Source organism: Diadema setosum, chromosome 5 (assembly GCF_964275005.1).
Source record: "Diadema setosum chromosome 5, eeDiaSeto1, whole genome shotgun sequence".
Classification (NCBI taxonomy): Eukaryota; Metazoa; Echinodermata; class Echinoidea; order Diadematoida; family Diadematidae; genus Diadema; species Diadema setosum.
Window position 1 is genome coordinate 18,910,355 of NC_092689.1, and position 20,273 is coordinate 18,930,627.

General features: G+C 38.2%; 1 protein-coding gene across 2 annotated transcripts; it reads right to left on the minus strand.

The window, feature by feature from the left end:
• Nucleotides 1–367: 367 nt before the first annotated feature.
• Nucleotides 368–19,289, minus strand: LOC140228620 (uncharacterized). 2 transcript variants are annotated; one of them, XM_072308867.1, is made up of 7 exons: nt 18,593–19,289; nt 14,906–15,030; nt 13,588–13,657; nt 6,236–6,352; nt 3,946–4,131; nt 2,585–2,695; nt 368–556 (listed from the first exon to the last, which is right to left on the minus strand). In XM_072308867.1, the coding sequence occupies exons 1-7, from the start codon at nt 18,749–18,751 to the stop codon at nt 392–394; spliced, it is 933 nt and encodes a 310-aa protein (XP_072164968.1). In that variant the 5' UTR covers nt 18,752–19,289; the 3' UTR covers nt 368–391. The 2 variants fall into 2 exon arrangements, with proteins under 2 accessions (XP_072164968.1, XP_072164967.1); XM_072308866.1 differs by having other exon boundaries at nt 13,567–13,657.
• Between the last annotated feature and the right edge of the window lie 984 nt (nt 19,290–20,273).

The window sequence follows — 20,273 nt, forward strand, 5'->3', positions numbered from 1 at the left end:
CTTGTGATTCAGATATGGGTGTCCCATGTGCTCGGATAAAGCATTTCTTCATGGTTCACTCTGTGACTACAGTAAGCATATATAGATAGTAAAGTGTATTAATTTTATTCCCATTGTCTATGGAAAATTCACAGCGGTTGGACAAGAGTACTGTCACTGACAAAGTCTATAAGTTTGTTCTAGTACTTTTGCATTGACATGTTTGTCTTCAATTCTAAACATTCCATCAAGAAAATCAGCTTTAATTTTTTTTTTTTAACTTACAGGTTTGAAACAAATCTGTTGCAAAGCATGAAAGAACACTTTAATATGAAGACATGGACTCTCCAAAGTCCTGCATTAAAATAGTATAAAAGCTTTCAAAGCATGTATTATTGCAATGTTTATATTTCTAGTAGGTTGCATTTAATCTTCTCTCCAGATATTCCAAGCTGTTGACAGGTGGATACTTGTTGCTTCCATCAATGCATGAAATTGTCTCATCATCGTCTGGGTGACCGAAGAACACTATGGACTGTCTCGGTACAGGTGCGCTAGGCATGATGACACGGTGCACCTGGTGTGTGGAGAAAGAATTCAAAAGACACTCTTGTTTGCATAATTATTTATACACTTTATGTCCACCTTATGACAATGCACAAACAAGCACGCGAATACAGTCCAACCTCAATTATCTGGCTATCTTTTATCCGGATTTCTCTATCATTCGGGCGTGTTCACACAGTAGACATGGGAAAAAAAAACAACAAAAAAAAACAAAAACAAGTAATTTCAAACTTGATTTGAACTGCTAAACAATTCACTCAACAGAAACATGTTATGAATTTCACATAACAATGTTTCAATTTCCATTAAAAAAAAGAGACTATAATCAGTAAGTAGTAAAAACTAGGGTAGAATAGATTCCACCACTTTTGCAGTGTAAAGCTACCTACTTTATAGCTATCACTTAGTTGGCAGCTACATGTACATTATATAAACATTGTTTCTCGTTTATCCAGTCAAGTCCCTTATCTGGATGAGCGCCCGTTCAAATATGCTTGATAACAGAGGGCGGACTGTATTGATCATGAAGCTACGTCATTATTTTGTCAATGGATATATTGTTTCTTAGATTATGACCAAAAAGATATATAACTGGAGACCTCTTGGTACTATTGCACTGTTTTTTTCACACAAAAAGTCAACCTGCTTATTGTGCAAAAAAAAAATGTCTAAACTTTCAGTTTATCAGCAAAAGATATATTCATTAAGCACACTATGGCACTGCTGTACAGGATGAACTTAGAGAGAAGTGCTTAGGCACGTTAAAAGCTCATCCATCAAACAATTGTGGCAATGCAATATGTGACCGTGCATCACAAAACGAACAAAAGTCGCACACACTGATTTTGGGTGAGGACTGAAAATAGGTGAAATGGGTCAATCTAGCCGATCTTGACTTTTTCATATTTTTTGAAAGAGCAAATCTTCTTCTACATAATGCTAAACTTTGGGATCATAAAACGGACAGGAAAGTGTGTTTTTTAGCAGTTTATCTCGAACATTTTTTGACAGAATAGTGTGATAAGGTATGTCTTTAGAGTCCCCTTTTCATTTCTTAAAAAGTACCCATGTACACACCCTTCACTTTCAACTCTAATAACTTTTGAAACCAAGATGCTACTGCTTTGAAATTTGGCATTAGTTATGGACAAAATGTGTTGATAAGGCATGCTCAATTTCATTTTAATCTGATAATTTCTTCATTGTTGTTACTCCGGTGGTTTACATCCTGGGTTGTTGTTTTTTTTGTCCCATTCACTGCACAGCCAGCACGGCTTGGTAAAGATTAAGCGCTTGAATAGACGCTGCACTTTATAGCCTCTTTTCTCAGTTCACACTTTTCCTGAGTTTGTGCTTTCTTTCCAAAATTTAGATAGGTTAGGAGAGCCATTTGATTTGAGTTATATATCATTTTAAAGCTCAAAGTCTGATCTTTCAGAATATGCTCTTAACTAAAATTTCATGTCTGGCCACTTTCTGTTTGTTTTGTGATGCAGGGTCACATATTATTAAAAGAGCTCACTGCTAGCAAGCAAATATTGTGCACAAACAAATTCAGATGGTTACATCTTTTCTGAAAAAAGAAAAGAAAAAAGAAGCATTGATTTTTGACATAAACGAATCAAATAATTATGTCTTGTTTGATATTTCATTCCAGCAAACCCCTTAGTTAAGCCATTGTTATAAAAGATAAAAAATGTGCATAGCTTGTAAGATCAGTTGGTGATATTAATACACTGTAGCTTTATAAGCTTGGGTAATACACACAATTTACTGGAGGGACTTATCAGCACCATATCAAACATTAAAATGAGAGTGTAATTTTGCAAGGCACTGGAGAAATCAAAAAGAGAACAATGTTGGTTTATAGATGCAGGTCACTGCAAAGGGTACATGTGCACAATGGCCTACATGAAAATGGGGCACATCCATGATTCACCTCGGTATAAATTTGACACAGAAACATCACTGAGACAAGTGGATGGCAAACCCACTGATGTAATACTCTCATGAGACCTTCTACTGCCAGACAACTTACTGATGCTATCAATTTATCTGCTGTCCACATCTGCATGAGATCTCCAAGATTCACAATTACAGCTCCCTCCAGTGGCCTGGCGGATATCCACGATCCTTCCACATCTTGCACCTATTTTAAAACCGAACAAAGAGGTAAAATTGAGTCACATATTAAAGGTACTGACATGGTCCTCCACCACAAACAAAATTCAACCTGCAGACTAAATTTTCTAGTGGTACATATCGCATGACAGCAAGAAGAAACAGAGTGATTGCACAACATTATCTTGAACCACATAAAATTCCTGACATTTTTTATTATTTCGACCAAGGGAAAAGGTTATGTTTTCATTGGCGTTGGTTTGTTGGTTTGTCTGTTTGTTTGTTTGTCCGTGTGCCAAATAACTCAAAAAGTTGTTAACGGATTTGGATGAAACTGACAGGGAAGGTTGAGAATGACACAAGTAACAGATTATTAAATCTCTGCGCTCTCAGAGTGCTTCTCTAGTTCTTTTTTTCCTTAATACCCATGGCTATACATTTGAATACATATAAAACTGCACATGCATGCATTTTCAAGATCCAGGTTTTCATTTGTACCAAACATGGACAATCCTTCTGTAACAGTAAATCCTTCCAGTCATGAAAAACAACAATGGTAGACAGATACAAAAATAATATGTTTGAGATATTCACTGCATAGTACATGCAGATGTTGTCTGGACCCGAGAGGAGGCTAAAACAGATGTGTTTTTAGAATTAAACCACACGATCTGAAATGAGAGCTTGTAATCACACTATTGGACATAATTTCTGAGATATCTGAATATCTCAGAAAGTACTGAACTTGCAATAAGCTGCTTCATTTTCTAGCAAAAATTTCAATGACTACAAATTATTGAAACATAAGCTTGCCTACATTTTGATTTAGATAATTCCACAATCCTTTGATTTCAAAATCTCATGAACTGCTTATAAATCATCATCATGCCACATTGGCAGCAACAATCAAGATCCAGATGGCAACATTTTTCGTACTTACAAGCAAGGACCGGAAGAAAAACAACAACTAGGGACTACCGACATGAATCATCTTCAGTTAAATGCCTTGTGGCAGGTTCAGTTCTTTATTGATGACACTGTCTATTTGATCATGGCAGTGTAGGAATAAATTCTAGCTATAACAAAATATACTGAAATTTAATACAGAAACATCCTCGATATCTATACGCTGCAAATAATCAGCAGTCACAAAACAAAGAATTACAAACAAATATGAGAGAGGTTTGCGTCGGCTGGTTTCCGAATCATCAAGATACCGAGAAAATATTCCATAATGAAAGAAATGAAGTGATGCTTCTGTCTCATTTCGTGACTCACCTCGAGGCCTCCTTGTGCATCCTGGAAGAGTAAGGTGATGCCTCCATAGTCAGTGTGCTCCCCGCATCGAATCTGGTTCTCTTTCAACTGCTCAAAGTTTGGTGGGGGGTAGTACAGGGTCCTCAAGATGGTGCTGTTTCTCTTCGTACCAAGATTCTTATGTAGACTTCGGAAGTGGAGTGGATCCTGCATGTTAAACAACAAATATACTGTAAGCTGTGAATTACGTAATGCACCTACTTTTGTATCAAAATGAATCCAAAGTATCCTCCCGCATATATGCCAAGGGATACAATTATACTGTAGCCATGCATACCTCAATATGTCTCTCTGATTTGACTGATGATATTTCAGGGTAAAATTGTGTATCATAAACATAGCTTTTAAATGGCTTGTTGCCATGAGAGCATCAAAAACACAATATGGTATTCAAATATGTAATAACTTACCTAAATAATTCACAGTGTAAAATTACTACAGCTTGTATTTAGCATGTCACTTCAACATGACAAAGATAGCTATGGCATGCCAGAGCAAAACCCACGTGCAATTTATCTCATCTGTTACCATTACAGTGGACTCCCGTTATAACGAAGTCCTCGGGACCGGCAGTTTTCTTTCGTTATATCGGAATTTTGTTATAACCGAACAAATAAACAATAGAAATACATAGAGTGGATGACATTGCAGCCCAAATTTTTACTTCGTTATAACCGGAATTTCGTTATAACCGTGTTCGTTATAACGGGAGTGCACTGTAATGGTAATTTTTTTAACGTAGTAGTGGTTGATATCAAGTTGTTCAATAAATATCAAGTGACAGAACGCCTACATGTAAGTTAATGTGTATCATTACTGAAATAACATGCTGGCATATTCAGGTACAGTAGCTGGTATGTGATAACTCAACTATGAATAAAATTTAGTAGCTTGCAGCAGTAGAACATACAGTACTGGGCAAATGATCAAGCCAATATTGTACGCCATCTAATCACCATACAATTTATCACACAAAGACATTTGGGGAAGGCAAGACAATATCAAATTTCAGCAATATTTCTGTATCTAGTCTTTGTTTTTGTTTTTGCTTTGTTTTGTTTTTGTTTTGATTTGCAAATAATTGTGAAGACAAAATATGGAAAGTTCAGACACTAGTAAGGTCTCACCTATCCATTAGGGCCTACATTGCCTGAATTTTTCAGCAATGTTTAACCCTATTCTAACTGGGGGGGTCAAATTGACCCCCCCCCTCGACGTTTCGCGCCACGATTCCGCAACGCGCAAAGATTTTGCCGCGTCGTTTCATGACTTTTTTCATTGAAGTCTCCCGCATATTTTGAGACCAAATTTGCGACGTCCGGGTACACCATTCTGAAGTTTAATATGCAATGTTTTGCATATATGCATGTCAACCCGAAAACCGCTCAAATTCATGATTTCGTGTGCAAATCCAATGCAAACTGTGTTTTTTTGTTTAATTGATATAAATTAGATTATTTTAACTTTTAACCACTGAAATAAATCAATTCTAATGTAGATAAGCTTGAAAAAGTGCCTCCAACAAATTTTGGCAAAAAAACAATAGAAAACAAAAGATCGAAAAAACAATAAAATACATAAGAAATTAACAAAACAATAAAAAAAAGAAAATGGTTTTGATTGCACTATTTTTTTTACAAGAAAATTGCTTGATGTGTCTTGAGGAACTCTGACACAAAAATTTAATAATCCTTCAGTCTTTTTGATGGAGTTATAGGTGAAAATATGATTTCATGCGTTAATTTGCATAATTAATTTATTAAAAAATATGAAATCAACATTTTTTTATTGTATGACCATGTAATCTTGTAGTTGACATCCGGCTCTATGTTCAGGCAAAATTTTGCGGCGATCGCGTGATCGGTGGGCGAGATCTGAAGGGGGGGGGGGGGGGGGTCAAATTGACCCCCCCCCCCCCAGTAAAAACTTGGTCTCAAATAGCCCAGTTAGAATAGGGTTAAATATGAACCTTTAAACAAAAAGCTTGGTCATGCATTACTTATTCAGATTTAATATCCAAATTGTTGTCGAAAGACATCACATACACATAAAGGAGAAGGCTTTACAGCTAGTACTACACCACTGCATAAAGTACCGGGTATGCTCAGTATGCTTTGTCATAGCTTTGTCAGAATTCCTACAGAATGACCTGTGTGAACTGCATCCACTTGACGGGAGTGGTAAGACTTTGTGCATGCTGATGCACCCACTACAAGTCAGGTTCTGGCCAGTGGCTCACAATAATTCTTACCTTCAGCTCCAGAGCATGTCCCATCACATCTAGAATTTTGTTGTGAAGTTTGATGCACCAGCCATACAACTCCTCCATGGACTGTCTGAACTCTGGCAAGCTTTTATCAGGCCACATCTAAGTATCAACGTATCAACACATACATAATGTTAACACATCTTGACAACAAAAAAAAAAAATGAAGTAAATTGAGAAATACACGAAATACTAAATTGCTTCATTGTAATAGCCAGCTGCATTAAATGCTAAACTCTGTAATTTTCAATTGTCATGATGAAATCAATTAAACCTGTTACTATGTTAACTGCATTACCTTTTATCATCTTTCAGATTTTAGCTTGTCCAGCACAGCTTCAAACTGTATCACATGAAATCATTCTTCACACCTGAAGCCTACCACTGATAAAAACTCTTTATTTCTTTACAGCATTCCATACTACGAGAAAAAAAGCATACATGTAGAAATGCATTGCAAAATAATGTCTACAGATTGTCTGAAAAGAGCTAATGTCCTTCTGGTTCTCATTTGATGTCCAATAGATATTGTTTTTTCCATTCCCCCACCCCCCCCCCCCCCCCCCTCTCAGAGCATTATGCAGGCAGCAATAAATTATAAAGCAATGATAAAAAGGTGGGATCGGAAGTACAAAGCTCAAGCATGAAATACAAGTAACAGGGAAGAAGTATAGAGGATGAGATGAGTTTAAATCTGTTAGGAAAACAAAGTTTATTAGGTGCATAGTATATTGGAAAGTCACAAGTCATACTGATGTATCATAAACTAAAGAATGAGTGTGTGGTTAGAGTGCCCCTTTGAAGTGAAGTGCTGCCCCATGTTCTTATTAGCTGAGGTAAAATCAAACAGAGTGGTGGTATTTTACATGCCTGTTTTCTATCTTTTCAAAATAAGACCTGCAAGCAGTTGTCGCATGAGCAAATGTCGAGTCACCAGCTGGGATATCATGCTTTGATCTTTCGTCAATTACTATATCTAGCCCCTATTGAATTTTTACATTTTGGATGCCTTTTTAGACTTTGTATTCCATTCCTTATGTTACCATACAAATTTCTTGTAATGTTTGGTAGATCTGTTGTATAGTGATAATCACCTCTTCTCATTTGCTTAGTATGTGTTCTGACCAATACCACTTTATAAAGAAAACATGAGAACTGTATTTCTGATTTTGCGTTCAATCTTAATGAAACTTCTATCACTCTATTTGTTATATAGTTATGTTCTTGCCCCCCCCCCCTTTTTTTTCAAATCTACTTGAATATACAGTGCACATGGAGTGACTTTAAAGGTACACAGTACATTACTGGCTCCACAGCTAATACAATTGAATTGTACTTTCAAAGGTGATTATTTAACAATCATATGAATGTTGATTAGATTTGAAAATCCAAATGCCAGGTAATGCTTTTCTGAGAGAGGTGTATGCATGAAACATACAGTTAATTTCATGAAAGACTCATTAACACGCTTGGATTATACAAAATATGTTACTAGGATAATGAGTTCAGAGTACTAGTACTAATATGTTACATTTGGGAAGAGTACAAAACAAAAGTAGACAAAACTCCTCAAAAAAAAAAAAAAAAAAGTGAATGTTGATTGCAAAAGGCTCTGTACCAGAAGACTTATCTATAATATACAAGAATTCAATCATTTTAAAATAAATATGCAGTACCCTCAGCATGCTACAGCATAAGGATTATATTGTAGAAAACTCTGGCTGTTTGGCGGAAGTTTATTAGTCTACAGTGGCGGATCCAGGTGGGGGCATACTGGGCGCACGCCCCCATTAATTTTGTAAAGGCGCCCTCTCTTTCTAGAATTCCTGGATCCACCCCTGGTTTAGGGGATATGACGCCAGTCCACGCTAATCAGGAGATCATTGGTTCAAATCCACCCCGAGTATGTGCAGTGTAGATGTATGCTCATGATTTTTTAATCAGGGCTTCTACTAAACCGCTGAATGATCTGTGTTTTGTTGTTTCTCTTTTTTAAATCGATGAGCGGCAATTTGTTGATTTATTGCAACAAAAAATGACTGGACACAAGAATTAATTAATCTGAAGATCTGTCTCATTATTCGTTGCAGACTGTTTCTCCTATCAGAGCATATAACTCCTGGCAATGACACTTTATATCACACTGTATGAGACTTAGTAGTGGATGCCAAAGACTGTTTGACCCTTTAATGTATCCAGACATTTAGCTTTACAATAACTTGCCAAGCTTTTTCATGATCAGCATCAAGAAATCTGGCCAAACTTAATATCAATAGAAACTAGAAATGTCGCTACAGCGACTGGTTATACCCCCGCCAAACAACATTTCATAAGCTTTGGTCAAAACAACATTTCATAAGCTTTGGTCAGAAAACTGAAGAAGTAGTTAAATCCGCAAGATCTTTCCTTGATCTTCTGCCATTAATATGCCGTTACCATGGCAATGTACTTTCGGGTACTGTCGAAAAATGCGTCTTGCACATCTACAACCAAAGGCACACATCTGTACCAAGTTTCATGGAAATTGGGCAAAAACTGAGGAAGTAGTTTGCAATACAAAATTTTCCATCATTTTGGCTCATAATATGTGAGCTGTTACCATGGCAACATACTTTTTGTCACTATCAAGAAATGTGTCATGCTGACCTATATCCTAAGACAAACATTCAATATGAATTCCATGAGAATTGGAAGAACACTGATGAAGCAGTTTTGCCATGAAGCATTTTGCCCTATATTTTACCAATAACATGCCGTTACCATGGCAACGCACTTTTTGCCACTGCGGAAATATGTGTCTTGCACATTAACATATTCAGATGAAAATCTGTACCTAATTTCATAAAAATTGATCAAAAACTGTGGGAGGAGTTCGCGACGCAAGATTTGTACCCATTTTTGCCCATATATGCCGTTACCATGGCAACGTACTTTTGGGTACTGTCAAAAAATACGTCTTGCACATCTACAACCCAAGGCACACATCTGTGCCAAGTTTTATGGGAATCGGTTGAAAACTGAGGAAGTAGTTCGCGACGCAAGATTTGCAACGGACCGACCGCCCGACCGTCCGCTGATTCCTATATACCCCCTTCAAACTTCGTTTGGCGGGGGTATAATAAAGCTAGGAAGCACACTCGGGTATAACTTTAAATATCTTAGTCGACCTACAGGGGAAGGCCATGGTGACACAATGGGGATTAGACGGATTTTAGGTTATCCCTATTCATTGACAATTCAAAACATTTGTGTCAATTAGTGAAAAAAAAGCACTATGATGCGTGTGCCAATTGATAAACAAAGCACAGTATTAAAGAAGGGTTGAATGAGGATACTTTGAGCATGGTTATATGGAAGTGGAGGCATTCACCAGTTTCATCTTTTAGACACATTAGGAAAGGTCAGCATGAGGGTTACTTGCCACAATATTAAAGGCACATGGTCCCAGTGGTTTAGTCAAATGCGTACACAGGCGCACAGTGCAAGTTTCCTATAGAGACCTACGCTATCGACTCCTCTTTAGCGCTTGCGCTGTGACCCACTTCCCCGAGTCCGAAGAAGTCTGATCCACTGTAGTCAGTGGTCCGTTCACAGTTCGGCTCATGATTCGGCTGAGGGGGATGACAGCTTTAGCAAACTTCTTTTGTGATGTCATAATAAGAAGCATATATGCACGCACTCTGGCATTACTACAGACTGCGTGATGCGCAGAGAAGACAACGAAGGCAACGTTACTTAGCAACACCTACGCGCTTTACTCTTGATGATGACAGCTCAACTTCGGCAATCTTCGTATCAATGCTAACGGTGATCGGCAGTATCATCAACAGCGCCCTCTACACTACCGGGACTATGCGCCTTTAATACTTGCTGTAAGTACAATGTATGCAGTACAATATAATGTATACGCAGTAGACTCACTTAGCAGTGCTATACTGGCCTGATATACAATGTACTACCACAAATTGTATGATCGTTGTCATCACAACCATAGCAAAACCACAACACCAACAAAAACTGATTTTAGAAGATTCGAGGTAACATTACACTTGGCTGGCATTCATAATATACCAGGTACTACTTTGAAAAATGCTTCAAAAACTGTATAAGTGTCAATCACAGTAGCAGGAAAAAGGAATTCCCCAATCAGCTTGATTAAGGCTGTTTTCTATTAGACCATCAGGAGAGCTAATGTTGTTGGAGACTTCTTTGATCTGTTTGAAATGACAGTTGCTAGCTTACATTATAGGAGCTCAGGCGGAACCCTAGGGCAACCAGAAATACAGCGTATTGCCATTTTTTTTTTTTTTTTTATAAAGTAGACCTTACTGAATGCTGTCAGTGGCCTACCACATTACGAAATTATAATCTCTTTTCAGTTCCCTTATTGTCCATGAGACTGAAGAATTTCAGGTCCAATGAACTGAAATATACATGTATGTGATACAAAGACTACATATAATAACATTGGTGTAGAGCTCTGTTAGTAAAATCTTATTGTTACCCTGGCACAATCATTACAATTCTACACTCCATTAAATACAAGTGTGGGTGTGGGGCTTGTTAGGTGAACAGTGTCACAGTCAATAGAGATACAGCAGTCCCCCCTCCCCCCCTAAAAAAGGGAATAAAAAGATAATACACAAATATATAAACTAAATGAATAAAAGAAATAAAATAGAATAAAAGAAATTCATCACAAGCACGCCTAACAAGGAAGTCAAAATACATTTTACAAGACACTAATTTTGCCCAATGTGGATAGAGTCATAACCTTAATTTTCCTGTACTACTTCTACAGTTACCATTTAATACTTTACTACTGCACTAGCCCCTGCTAATTTGTAAGGGTTAGGGAAACAAGCCTTTCACCCGTTTAAAAGCAGAGAGGCCAGTTTGTGAGGTGCAATAAATCACCTCACACAAAGCCCAGTGCCCTGTACACGTGTGTATGTCAAGTCACAATGCCTATGACCCTGTAAATGGCAAGAAAAGGGCGGAGATATATCTTCATGTTTTCATTGCACCATTCCAGTGTGAGCAGAAGCCAACAGTGCTCGATACGACCACTGTGCACAATGCATAAAGTTCCCTATTGTGCAGTACTACAAACTGACGCCCTGCTGCCAACAGCAATATGACCTGCTACAAAAAAAAGAGCCAAGAGTTGGGATTACTGCTGGCTATGTAACATCTGCAATGTCAATAAAATACACAATTATCTTGATTATAACGCCCTGGATATGTTCATAGTATTATTATCATTTTCAAGTATCATTGTCATTGTCAAACCCAATTTTCTCAGCGCAGCTGTTTCCAACTTTTGGCTTCTTATGCCATGATAGGTCACGTAATGTTTAGGTAGTGTAATCTGCAGAATCTATAAGGATTGGTTAGGAAAATATTGTCCGGTGACAAAATAAAACATAGGTAATTACTTTTTTCTGTATTTAGTATCATTTTTAGGTATCAATGAAGAAAAATGGAAGTGTTTCAGCTAAAATATATCTCAACTATTGAAAGAGTGTTGTGATTCTGATTAAGCAATTAAAAATAACATCTAAAGAGTGCAGTTCATAAAATTTCTTAGCACATAAGCGGTGTTCCTGCTAAAATGGGAAGCTATTAAAGGTGAGCATCATTATATTTTTAGTACTGTACACATTGTACCTGTAAAGTGTATCAGACAGACTTAAAGGGAAAATCCAGTCCATATATAAGTTTAGTCTGATAAGAAGTAGTAAAATACTACGAGATCAACGGTAAAATTTTAATCGAAATCGGCTGAAAAATAAGGAAGTTATGACATTTTGAAATTTTGCTAGTTTTTCAGGAAACAGTTCTTGAACGGTCAATATGAATGCAAATGGCAAAGTGAGCATGTCATCCCCTCACAACTTGCCATATATAGTTTGTACATAAAATTCAGAAATTTTCAGTTTTTCATTCAAACGCAATTAAGACCGAGGCTTAAATAATAATAATAATAATAATTGCATTTATATGGCGCTTCATACTGACGTTTCTAAGCGCACTTTGCTACTCATACAAATAGATTAGAAAACACAATAACATTACCAAAATCAGCGTTAACAGTAACAAAAGAAGAAGAAAGAAAAGAAAAGAAAAGAAAAATACATGTGATACAATGGTACAATAATTGATAACTGTGTGCGCCTCCAGGAGAAAAAAAAAAAAAATTACAACTGATTAAACAGGTGAGTTTTCAGAAGAATTTTAAATGATTCGACAGATGAGGCATTCTGAATATACAGAGGGAGTTTATTCCAAAGAGTGGGAGCAATGGAAGAGAAGGCTCGGTCACCATAACGGGTTTTTGTACGTGGTTAAATCCCGGTATATTTTACTGATCACTATTCTGAAGTTATTCAACCAGGAATAACATCATGTTTTACACTTTAATGACAGAAACATTGATTTTTTTGTCATTTTTTTTGTACACGATCAATGGAAAATTGTGAGGTTATGACATGGTCAGCTCACTCATCCGCATATTTACATTGTATATCCACTGTACAAGAACTGTTTTGCAGAAATAAGCAAAACTTCAAAATTTCATAACTTCCATATTTTTCATCCAATTTCAGTCAAATTTTTACTGTTGAATTTGTAAGATTCTACTCCTTTTTTATCAGACTAACTTATTTTTGGACTGGATTTCCCCTTTAAGGAGATGCAACGATTTTTAACATGCACACAACAATGATCTGATTCCTTAACCACAACTATGAAGAAAAAAAAAAAAAAAAACGGAAGCAGCAGAATGAATATGACTTTCAAGACTAAACAACTAACCATTTGAGACCCTGACTGCCATTGGCTGCCCCTTTCTCAAAAAAAAAAAAAAAATCAAAAAAAAAAAAAAATCATACAACTATCTCCACCTGCTTTTATATGTGTATGTACATACATGTATGTGTGGACTGCATGTGTTCACAATGTGAGTGTTACTTTGCCTGGTTCATAATACTGCCCGTGATGCCCTCTCCTACACGCCAACCTCCCTGAATACGATGTACTGTATACGCCATATTTGCGGTCTACATTTTCGCGAGTTGGGACTTCCTGACGATTTCGAACTTCGCGAAACTAAAAACCTCATGAAATATTTGGTGTATATACAGTATGTGATCAATCTAGATGTACGCAAAATAGAGGAAAATCTAACAAGTTTTATTCCTCCTATGAATGGAGGTAAACAAGGAGAGAAAAATCCAGGTGCAAGGAAGTTAACAGGAGTGCAATGATCAGGATGGCTTGAGAACAGGAGAGGAGAAGGAACAGTTAATCCTCACACAGCGAGGAGTTTGACGTACATCCTCTGTGACTGCTTTCACCGTGTAGTTGAAGCACTGCTTGAGATCGTGTGGTCTCTCTAAGCAGCACCTGAGAAGAGGAGATAACATTACGAGCAAATGAGAGTCAAGCAGATCCCGAGGAAAGGAACTCACTGAGGGGGAAGGAATTATCAATCTGCCGTCACATCTTTTATTGTGCACGTGAGAATTTGATCAAAACTTCAGTCATCCTTCACATTTATCACGAACTGGCATCAAAGCACAATTCCTTGTCTGGGGCAAGTCTACATTGAGACATAAAACAAGAAAAATATGGCTAGACAAATGAAGGAATTTGGCAATCTATCAACATTTCACCATTATGAATGACCTGACTGTTAATAGTATGCTGATAATGATGCAAAGCTTAACCTGTCAAAGACTAGTCCCCAGTATACTAGGGCAGGTGTCTTAATGGGAAATGAATGTTGTAGCAAAATATTAAAAAGCTCAAAACGGGTTAATGCCAGTGAGAAAAAAATTTGCATACCATACGTATATCTTTTGTAGACATTGCACAATATGAACTGAGAGCTTTGACATTAGAGCAGATATCAGTTTGGATGTTCAAAGGTCACAAGTTACATTTTTCTCATGGTGCAGATTATCCCTGCCAAATCCTGACAGAGTTTAATACCTTTAAAAAAAGAGAGAGAAAAAAAAGAGGAGAAACCTTCAGGTCGTGCCTAGAAACTCAAAATGCCAGATGTTTTTATTTTTCTCTCCTCATGTTGTTGCCAATCTTGTTCTTTCAATTACAATTCTTCTGCTACATATGTATGAGTACACTGTATAAAACACTGCCTCATACAAACCACAGATAAGAGTTTTCAGAAAGACCTGTGACTAAAATCAACCTAAATTTTACCTACACATTAGCCATTAGGGAAGGGAGCTTTAGATTTTTGTGATGCAGACTTTCACTAAGGAAAAAAAAAACGACAACATGTTTTGAGCATGCAAAAAGTTGTTTCAATGACCTCACGTCGTCAGAGTTTGCATGGTCTGCTCTGGGCTATGTTTGCATCCGCTCAAATTCACAGTGAAGAGAGCGACACTACTTAATGATATGATCCTATGGGGACACCATTTTAATAATACTTTTAAGTTGCATCCTCTGGAAATCTAAAGCTATTCTGCAACAAGACGCAGGGAGAGAGAATGACCAATGCAATGGCCGTCTCAAGCGTCTACATTACACATCTAAAAAGCTCTGTATCATATCACAGTACAAAAATACAGCTACATACATACAGTAGTCTGTTTGCTGTCAAGCATTATATGTACCACAAGATACCTCTCTTTTTCAGTCTCTTCGAAGCCATGGATGGAGTACTTGTTATCCTGGGGACCAGTGTAGCTCAGCTTGGTTTCTTCAGGCAGCTCGAAGAACTTCTTTGAATATTTGAAGGCATCTTCGATCTATTTGAAGAAGAGAAAAAATAACTACATGTAAATTGATTTAATACAGTAGTATCACATCAAGGAGTCAAAGCCTTACCATAACACAGCACAAAGACCTCAATCTTACTCATCACCTACAATTGTAGGCACTCTTGTAGTTGCAGTTGGGTGGGTATAAGATTGCAGAATATACACGATCTACTTCATCTGTTGCTCATGATGTACAGAAGTCACTGACTTAAAGCAGGGCTCGACACTAACGGTGGCCCGGTGGCCCGGGGCCACCAAAAATGAAAGTCGGGCCACCAAATTTCAAAAAAGGGCAAATTTGGTGGCCCGCCTCGGGCCACCAAATATATTTGAAAAGTATGTCAATAAATTCATAACTTTTTGCGCCGGAAATGCATAAATGCATGCAGTGAGTGTGTGACTCATTAAAAAAACAAACAGGACTTTTAATGTTTTTTTTTTCTTTTTTCGGGCCACCAAATTTTCTCTCGGGCCACCAAAAAAAAAAAAGTTAGTGTGGAGCCCTGCTTAAAGAGACACTACCCAAGCATCATGACAGTATACCTACAGAACATACAATTTATGTACATTAGATGTGTGTAGCAAGTTTGTGTTTGCTTGTTAGAGTCATCAGTGCAACATGAACACAATTGTATGGCAAAGAAATAAGTGCCGGTAAGCATGATTCTTCACGATCAAGTAATTCCTTCATTTGGAATGGCAAGTAACTTTTTTATATATTCAAATGGCTACAAGTCTGTCCAAAAGTTTCAGACCCCATTTACAGTGGCGGGCCACCCGCCCAAGGCCAACCTACATGTATGTTACAGCAGGGTAGCCCGATACCATAAATGTACACTGTAGAGTAAACATTGTGAGCTTCATCTCACCAAAAACCAAGAAACTCATTACACTGTACAAGTTTGGTGCCTCTGCAATAAAGGCTTCATTCATTTTACAAATAGCTACATCTACACTTGTATTTGCTACACTCAAATACAGTACTATCTTGCTGATGTTGCAGCTACAATTTGTACACTCAAAACAAGGATGCTCTAATCAGTGGAAAAAGATATTACATGTTGCATGTACACGTACAGGTACAGTACATTGTCCATTCATAATGGCAAACTAATATTTGGCAATGACTTGCAAGAATTGTTAAGGAAGGAAGTGTTTGGCAAGGTATCCTCTTTTGACACGATGGCTCGGTGAGTGAGCATGGACATTATTCATGTAAAAGATGAATTCACAAGCTTTGTCAAGAACAGCATAGCAATTGCTAGTCTACAGATTGTGGTAACATAAAATACAAGATAACTTCCATATACCGGGTATCCTCTACATGAAACATTATGTTTTATCAAGATAGCTGCACTCACTTTACACACACTATGGTTGGGGGGGGGGGGGGAGGAGGAGGGCAGTCTGTAGTTACATATTTTATGTACAAATGTGTGTACATGTTGTACATTGTACAGTCATGCTGCTGAGCACTTGATGCACTAACTGTAATGGCACCACATCAGATCACAAAATTTCTCAAGAATATAGATTTTTACTTTGATATTACATTCATAGTAATGCATCAAAGTGTTAAACTAAGTACATTTGTACGGTACTGTACACGTCAATTGGCTTCAACATCAAAAATTCTGTAGCAGTCATCCACACTCCCTGACGTCAGAAGGTAACTTGTCATGTGGAGTCACAAGAATGACACTGCCTTGTTTCCAAGGAGACTTCTTGTTGCAGAGTAATCCATAAGGCTGAAGCAGACATACTGTACAGGTGTCGTCCCCACCTTCTGACAATCTTTGACGTTCATTGAGGAAAGTCACTGTCAGCAGTGATAGGGATTGAGAGAATAATGCAACAGCTGGATTTTTGACAGCTGGATTTTGACAAGCACTACACACAATAGGCCATACTATTGTACTTGCATCTTTCAAAACTTTGCATGATCTAATATCATTAATTACATGTACCTCCGCCAAGGGACGGGGTTATGTTTTCATTATCGTTTGTTTCTTTGTTTGTTTGTTGGTTGGCCGTTGGTTTGTATGTGTGCAAAATGAATCAAAATGATGTGAACAGATTTGGATCAAACTTGCAGGAAAGGTTGAGAATGACACGAGGAACAGATGATTAAATTTTGGTAGTGATCCAAAAATTTATATGGATGTTATGAAGGATTTTTAATGTTTTGGAAGACCGGCTCAATGAACTTGGGAGTTCAAGCTGCGCATTTTTAAGGTTTTCATACACCCACTAACGTGTGTGCTCCAGTTGCTCGCTCTAGTTTCTCCTACAGTAGGGTGAGGCACGCCATGCAGCTGAGGGTTGATGACATACATGTACATGTACATGTAACAAAAAGCTTCTTTATTTGGAAATTGGGCGATTTTCAGCATCAGCATGCATATGCCTACAATGTACATACACGTATGCGGGGAAATCACTGATCTCTGTATGGAAGAGCAAGTTTCATTGGTGGAAAGTAGCTGCTTAGCTTAGCAGAAGTCTGCACTCCCAGAGTGCTTCTCTAGTGTTTATTTTGTTTTGTTGTTGTTTGGTTCATTATACAGTAGTTTTGGTTGAGATGGAGGTTTAAGCTTTAAACTTTTTGCAAGATATTTTAATTGAAATCACTTATGTAAATATTAAAGAGCATACAATATTGTAAGAGGAATTCAAAGTTTATTTTATGAAAATTGATTTTGAAATGGTCGAGATCTACAAATGTATACAAAGAAAAAAAAAGTGGTCCTAATAAAAAAAAGGGGGTCCCAACTTTAGAACCGCCTTTTTTCGAATACCTGATGGTGATATCTCAGCCATTTCAAAACCAATTTTCATCAAACTTTGTTTTTCTTATTTTCTTTGTTTTCTCCCCCCCCCCCCCCCATCTCTCTCTCCCTTCTCTAAACATAGTCTCATCTCTCCTCGACTTACCTTTCCTTCGCGGGATTATTTGTCCTTTATCCATTGATTCCGCATTCCATAGTCCACATTGTTCGCCGACTTCGTTCTTCTCTTGGTTTCATGAATCTTCACTTCTCTCCAATATCTCCATGATTTTCCAACATTACTCCCTCTTCCTCTTCCCTTCTATTTCATCTTTCTCCTTCCAACGATGTCCGAACATCTTACTTGATTCTCACTCTATTCTTCCTTACCACTCTCTCTGTTCTTTTCTCTACCGTCTCCACTCTTGCAACTTCAACTTCTAGCCCATTACTGTCCCCCAGTCTTCACTTTTTGCCCTCGTGTTCTAAAGTGGGACTAACGTACATGATGTTCATTTCCTAGTCGTTTTATTGATGAATGAAAGTGCCCCTGCCAGAATCAGAAATAGGCACCCTGCCGCAAACTGGGTTGATTACTCGACGTAGCTACTAGCTACTGAAGCTAGTAATCAATTAGACTGTAAATTTATTTCAGTGTGTGACTGGTGACTGTAGAAATTGCAACAAGGCCAGGCTGGTCGATTGACTGCCAGACTAACTGTTCAAGTGTTACTGGACTGTGCATGATTGGCACTGGTACAGTTGTAAAATAGTAGTCTTACCTTATCTGAAGGAATTCCATGATTGACGAGGTACATGAAACCTACAGTGGTGAGAGCGTGCTTGACTTCGTCCACCAACTTTTGAAATGCCTTATCATCTCCGCGTTCGGCATCGATACGATACGCCTCGAAATCCACGACTGCTATGCTCTTTGCCATGGTCAGTTGGTCAGTGTGAATGCTCGGGTACACGGGTTGGGACGTGACGGGACAACAGAGCGGCAGACTGAGCTCGGCAGTGGTAAACTGACCCTGACTTTGTGAAATGCCGGACTGCGTCGATTAATTGAAGGCCTTGATTCAAATGTCTGGAGGTCTGTACAGCTGTAATACTGCCAGACTTTATTTCAGCTAAGAGAAGTCCTCAATAGCATGGGAGACAAGTCAGTAATTAATCGCATCGACTGCCTTGTCTTGTGAAAATCAAGCGTATATAAATTAGTCTTCGGCAACGTTCAGTTGAAGCTCACCAATCCTCACATGCACTTGCACTTCCGCTCAGTCGATAAACCTGTGGCTGTGCTAGCTGCTGTACACAACGATTCGTTCACTTGACGTCTTCGTCCCTTTCTGTAAGAAATCGATTAACACCAGGTACATGAAACCGGGAAATAAAATATAATATGTGGTATTGTAGCTATCAACCCAGTACCCGTACCCGTTGCTTAAATTTGAGAATCAAAATCCTTTCGTTTTCCTCCTAGCAACACAACATGCAGCAGCGCAGCTAGCTAGCAGGAACACGTAGAACATGCATGCCGCAATTTCAGCGCACTCCTGATGACCTGACGTACGTACACACAGCTAGCACTAGTCTACAGTCAGTCCGTCCACTCTATGCGGGAGCGATGCGGCGGGAGGTGCACCGGTGCGGTGCGTGTGCATGTGCGTGCGTGCTACGGTAATTTTAGCTGCGATGATCACACGGCCAGCCATTACGGACCTTATCCCACTTGTCACGTAAGGGTTGCGCAATAATAACTGCACGGCCCGATTGCATAACGATATTCATGTTCAAACCTCAACACATGGCTCAGGTTGTGGTAGGTGGAGTACATTGTACTGCAGGAGGCTTGCTCGCCCATATACGGACAAGATGATTTCATCAACATAAAACGCTTCATCAAAACTTAAGAAAAAAAGATCCAGAAGAAAGTTATGGAACTTCGGTTTCCTAATAAAAATACGTTTCGACGGGATAGTGAGGTTGATTGAAACAGGGAGGTGGAAAGTCCACCTCCCTGATTGAAATGTACATTACGTTACGATATCATTGCCTTATCCCAGTGCCATAGGGCAGGGTTTTGTCCTTTTATAATTGCTTCAAATCACTTCAGAGTTGCCATGGAGGATCCAACAGTCTATCTATGATAATGGAGTTATGGAATTTAAGCTTTCACCAAAGAGGCGATAATAAGGCCCTCTCCACTTTGCCGTTTGCTTGTTTTTAAAAATACTTCAGAAATCTTATTTATTGGTGGAATGAGCATGCATGATAAGATACGATTCCACCCCACGTAGTTACAACTAATCAACGACCAGACATAGTAGTCTTGCTAGAAAGAGTAAAGCAAATCCTAATTGTCGAACTGACAGTATCATTCGAACCTAACACTGAGGCCGCTTGTGAAAGAAAAGTAGAGAAATACAAAGTATTGTTGAATGAACTAAAACGCAAGGG

Bases quoted from the DNA above. Each gene is read 5' to 3' on its own strand.
- LOC140228620 (XM_072308866.1), bottom strand. From the start codon at position 18,751: ATGGCAAAGAGCATAGCAGTCGTGGATTTCGAGGCGTATCGTATCGAT. The intron at 13,658-14,905 runs GTATCTTGTGGT...TCCTCTTCTCAG, and splicing joins GAAGAGACTGAAAAAGAGAG to GTGCTGCTTAGAGAGACCAC. The intron at 4,132-6,235 runs GTAAGAATTATT...TTTAACATGCAG, and splicing joins GACATGCTCTGGAGCTGAAG to GATCCACTCCACTTCCGAAG.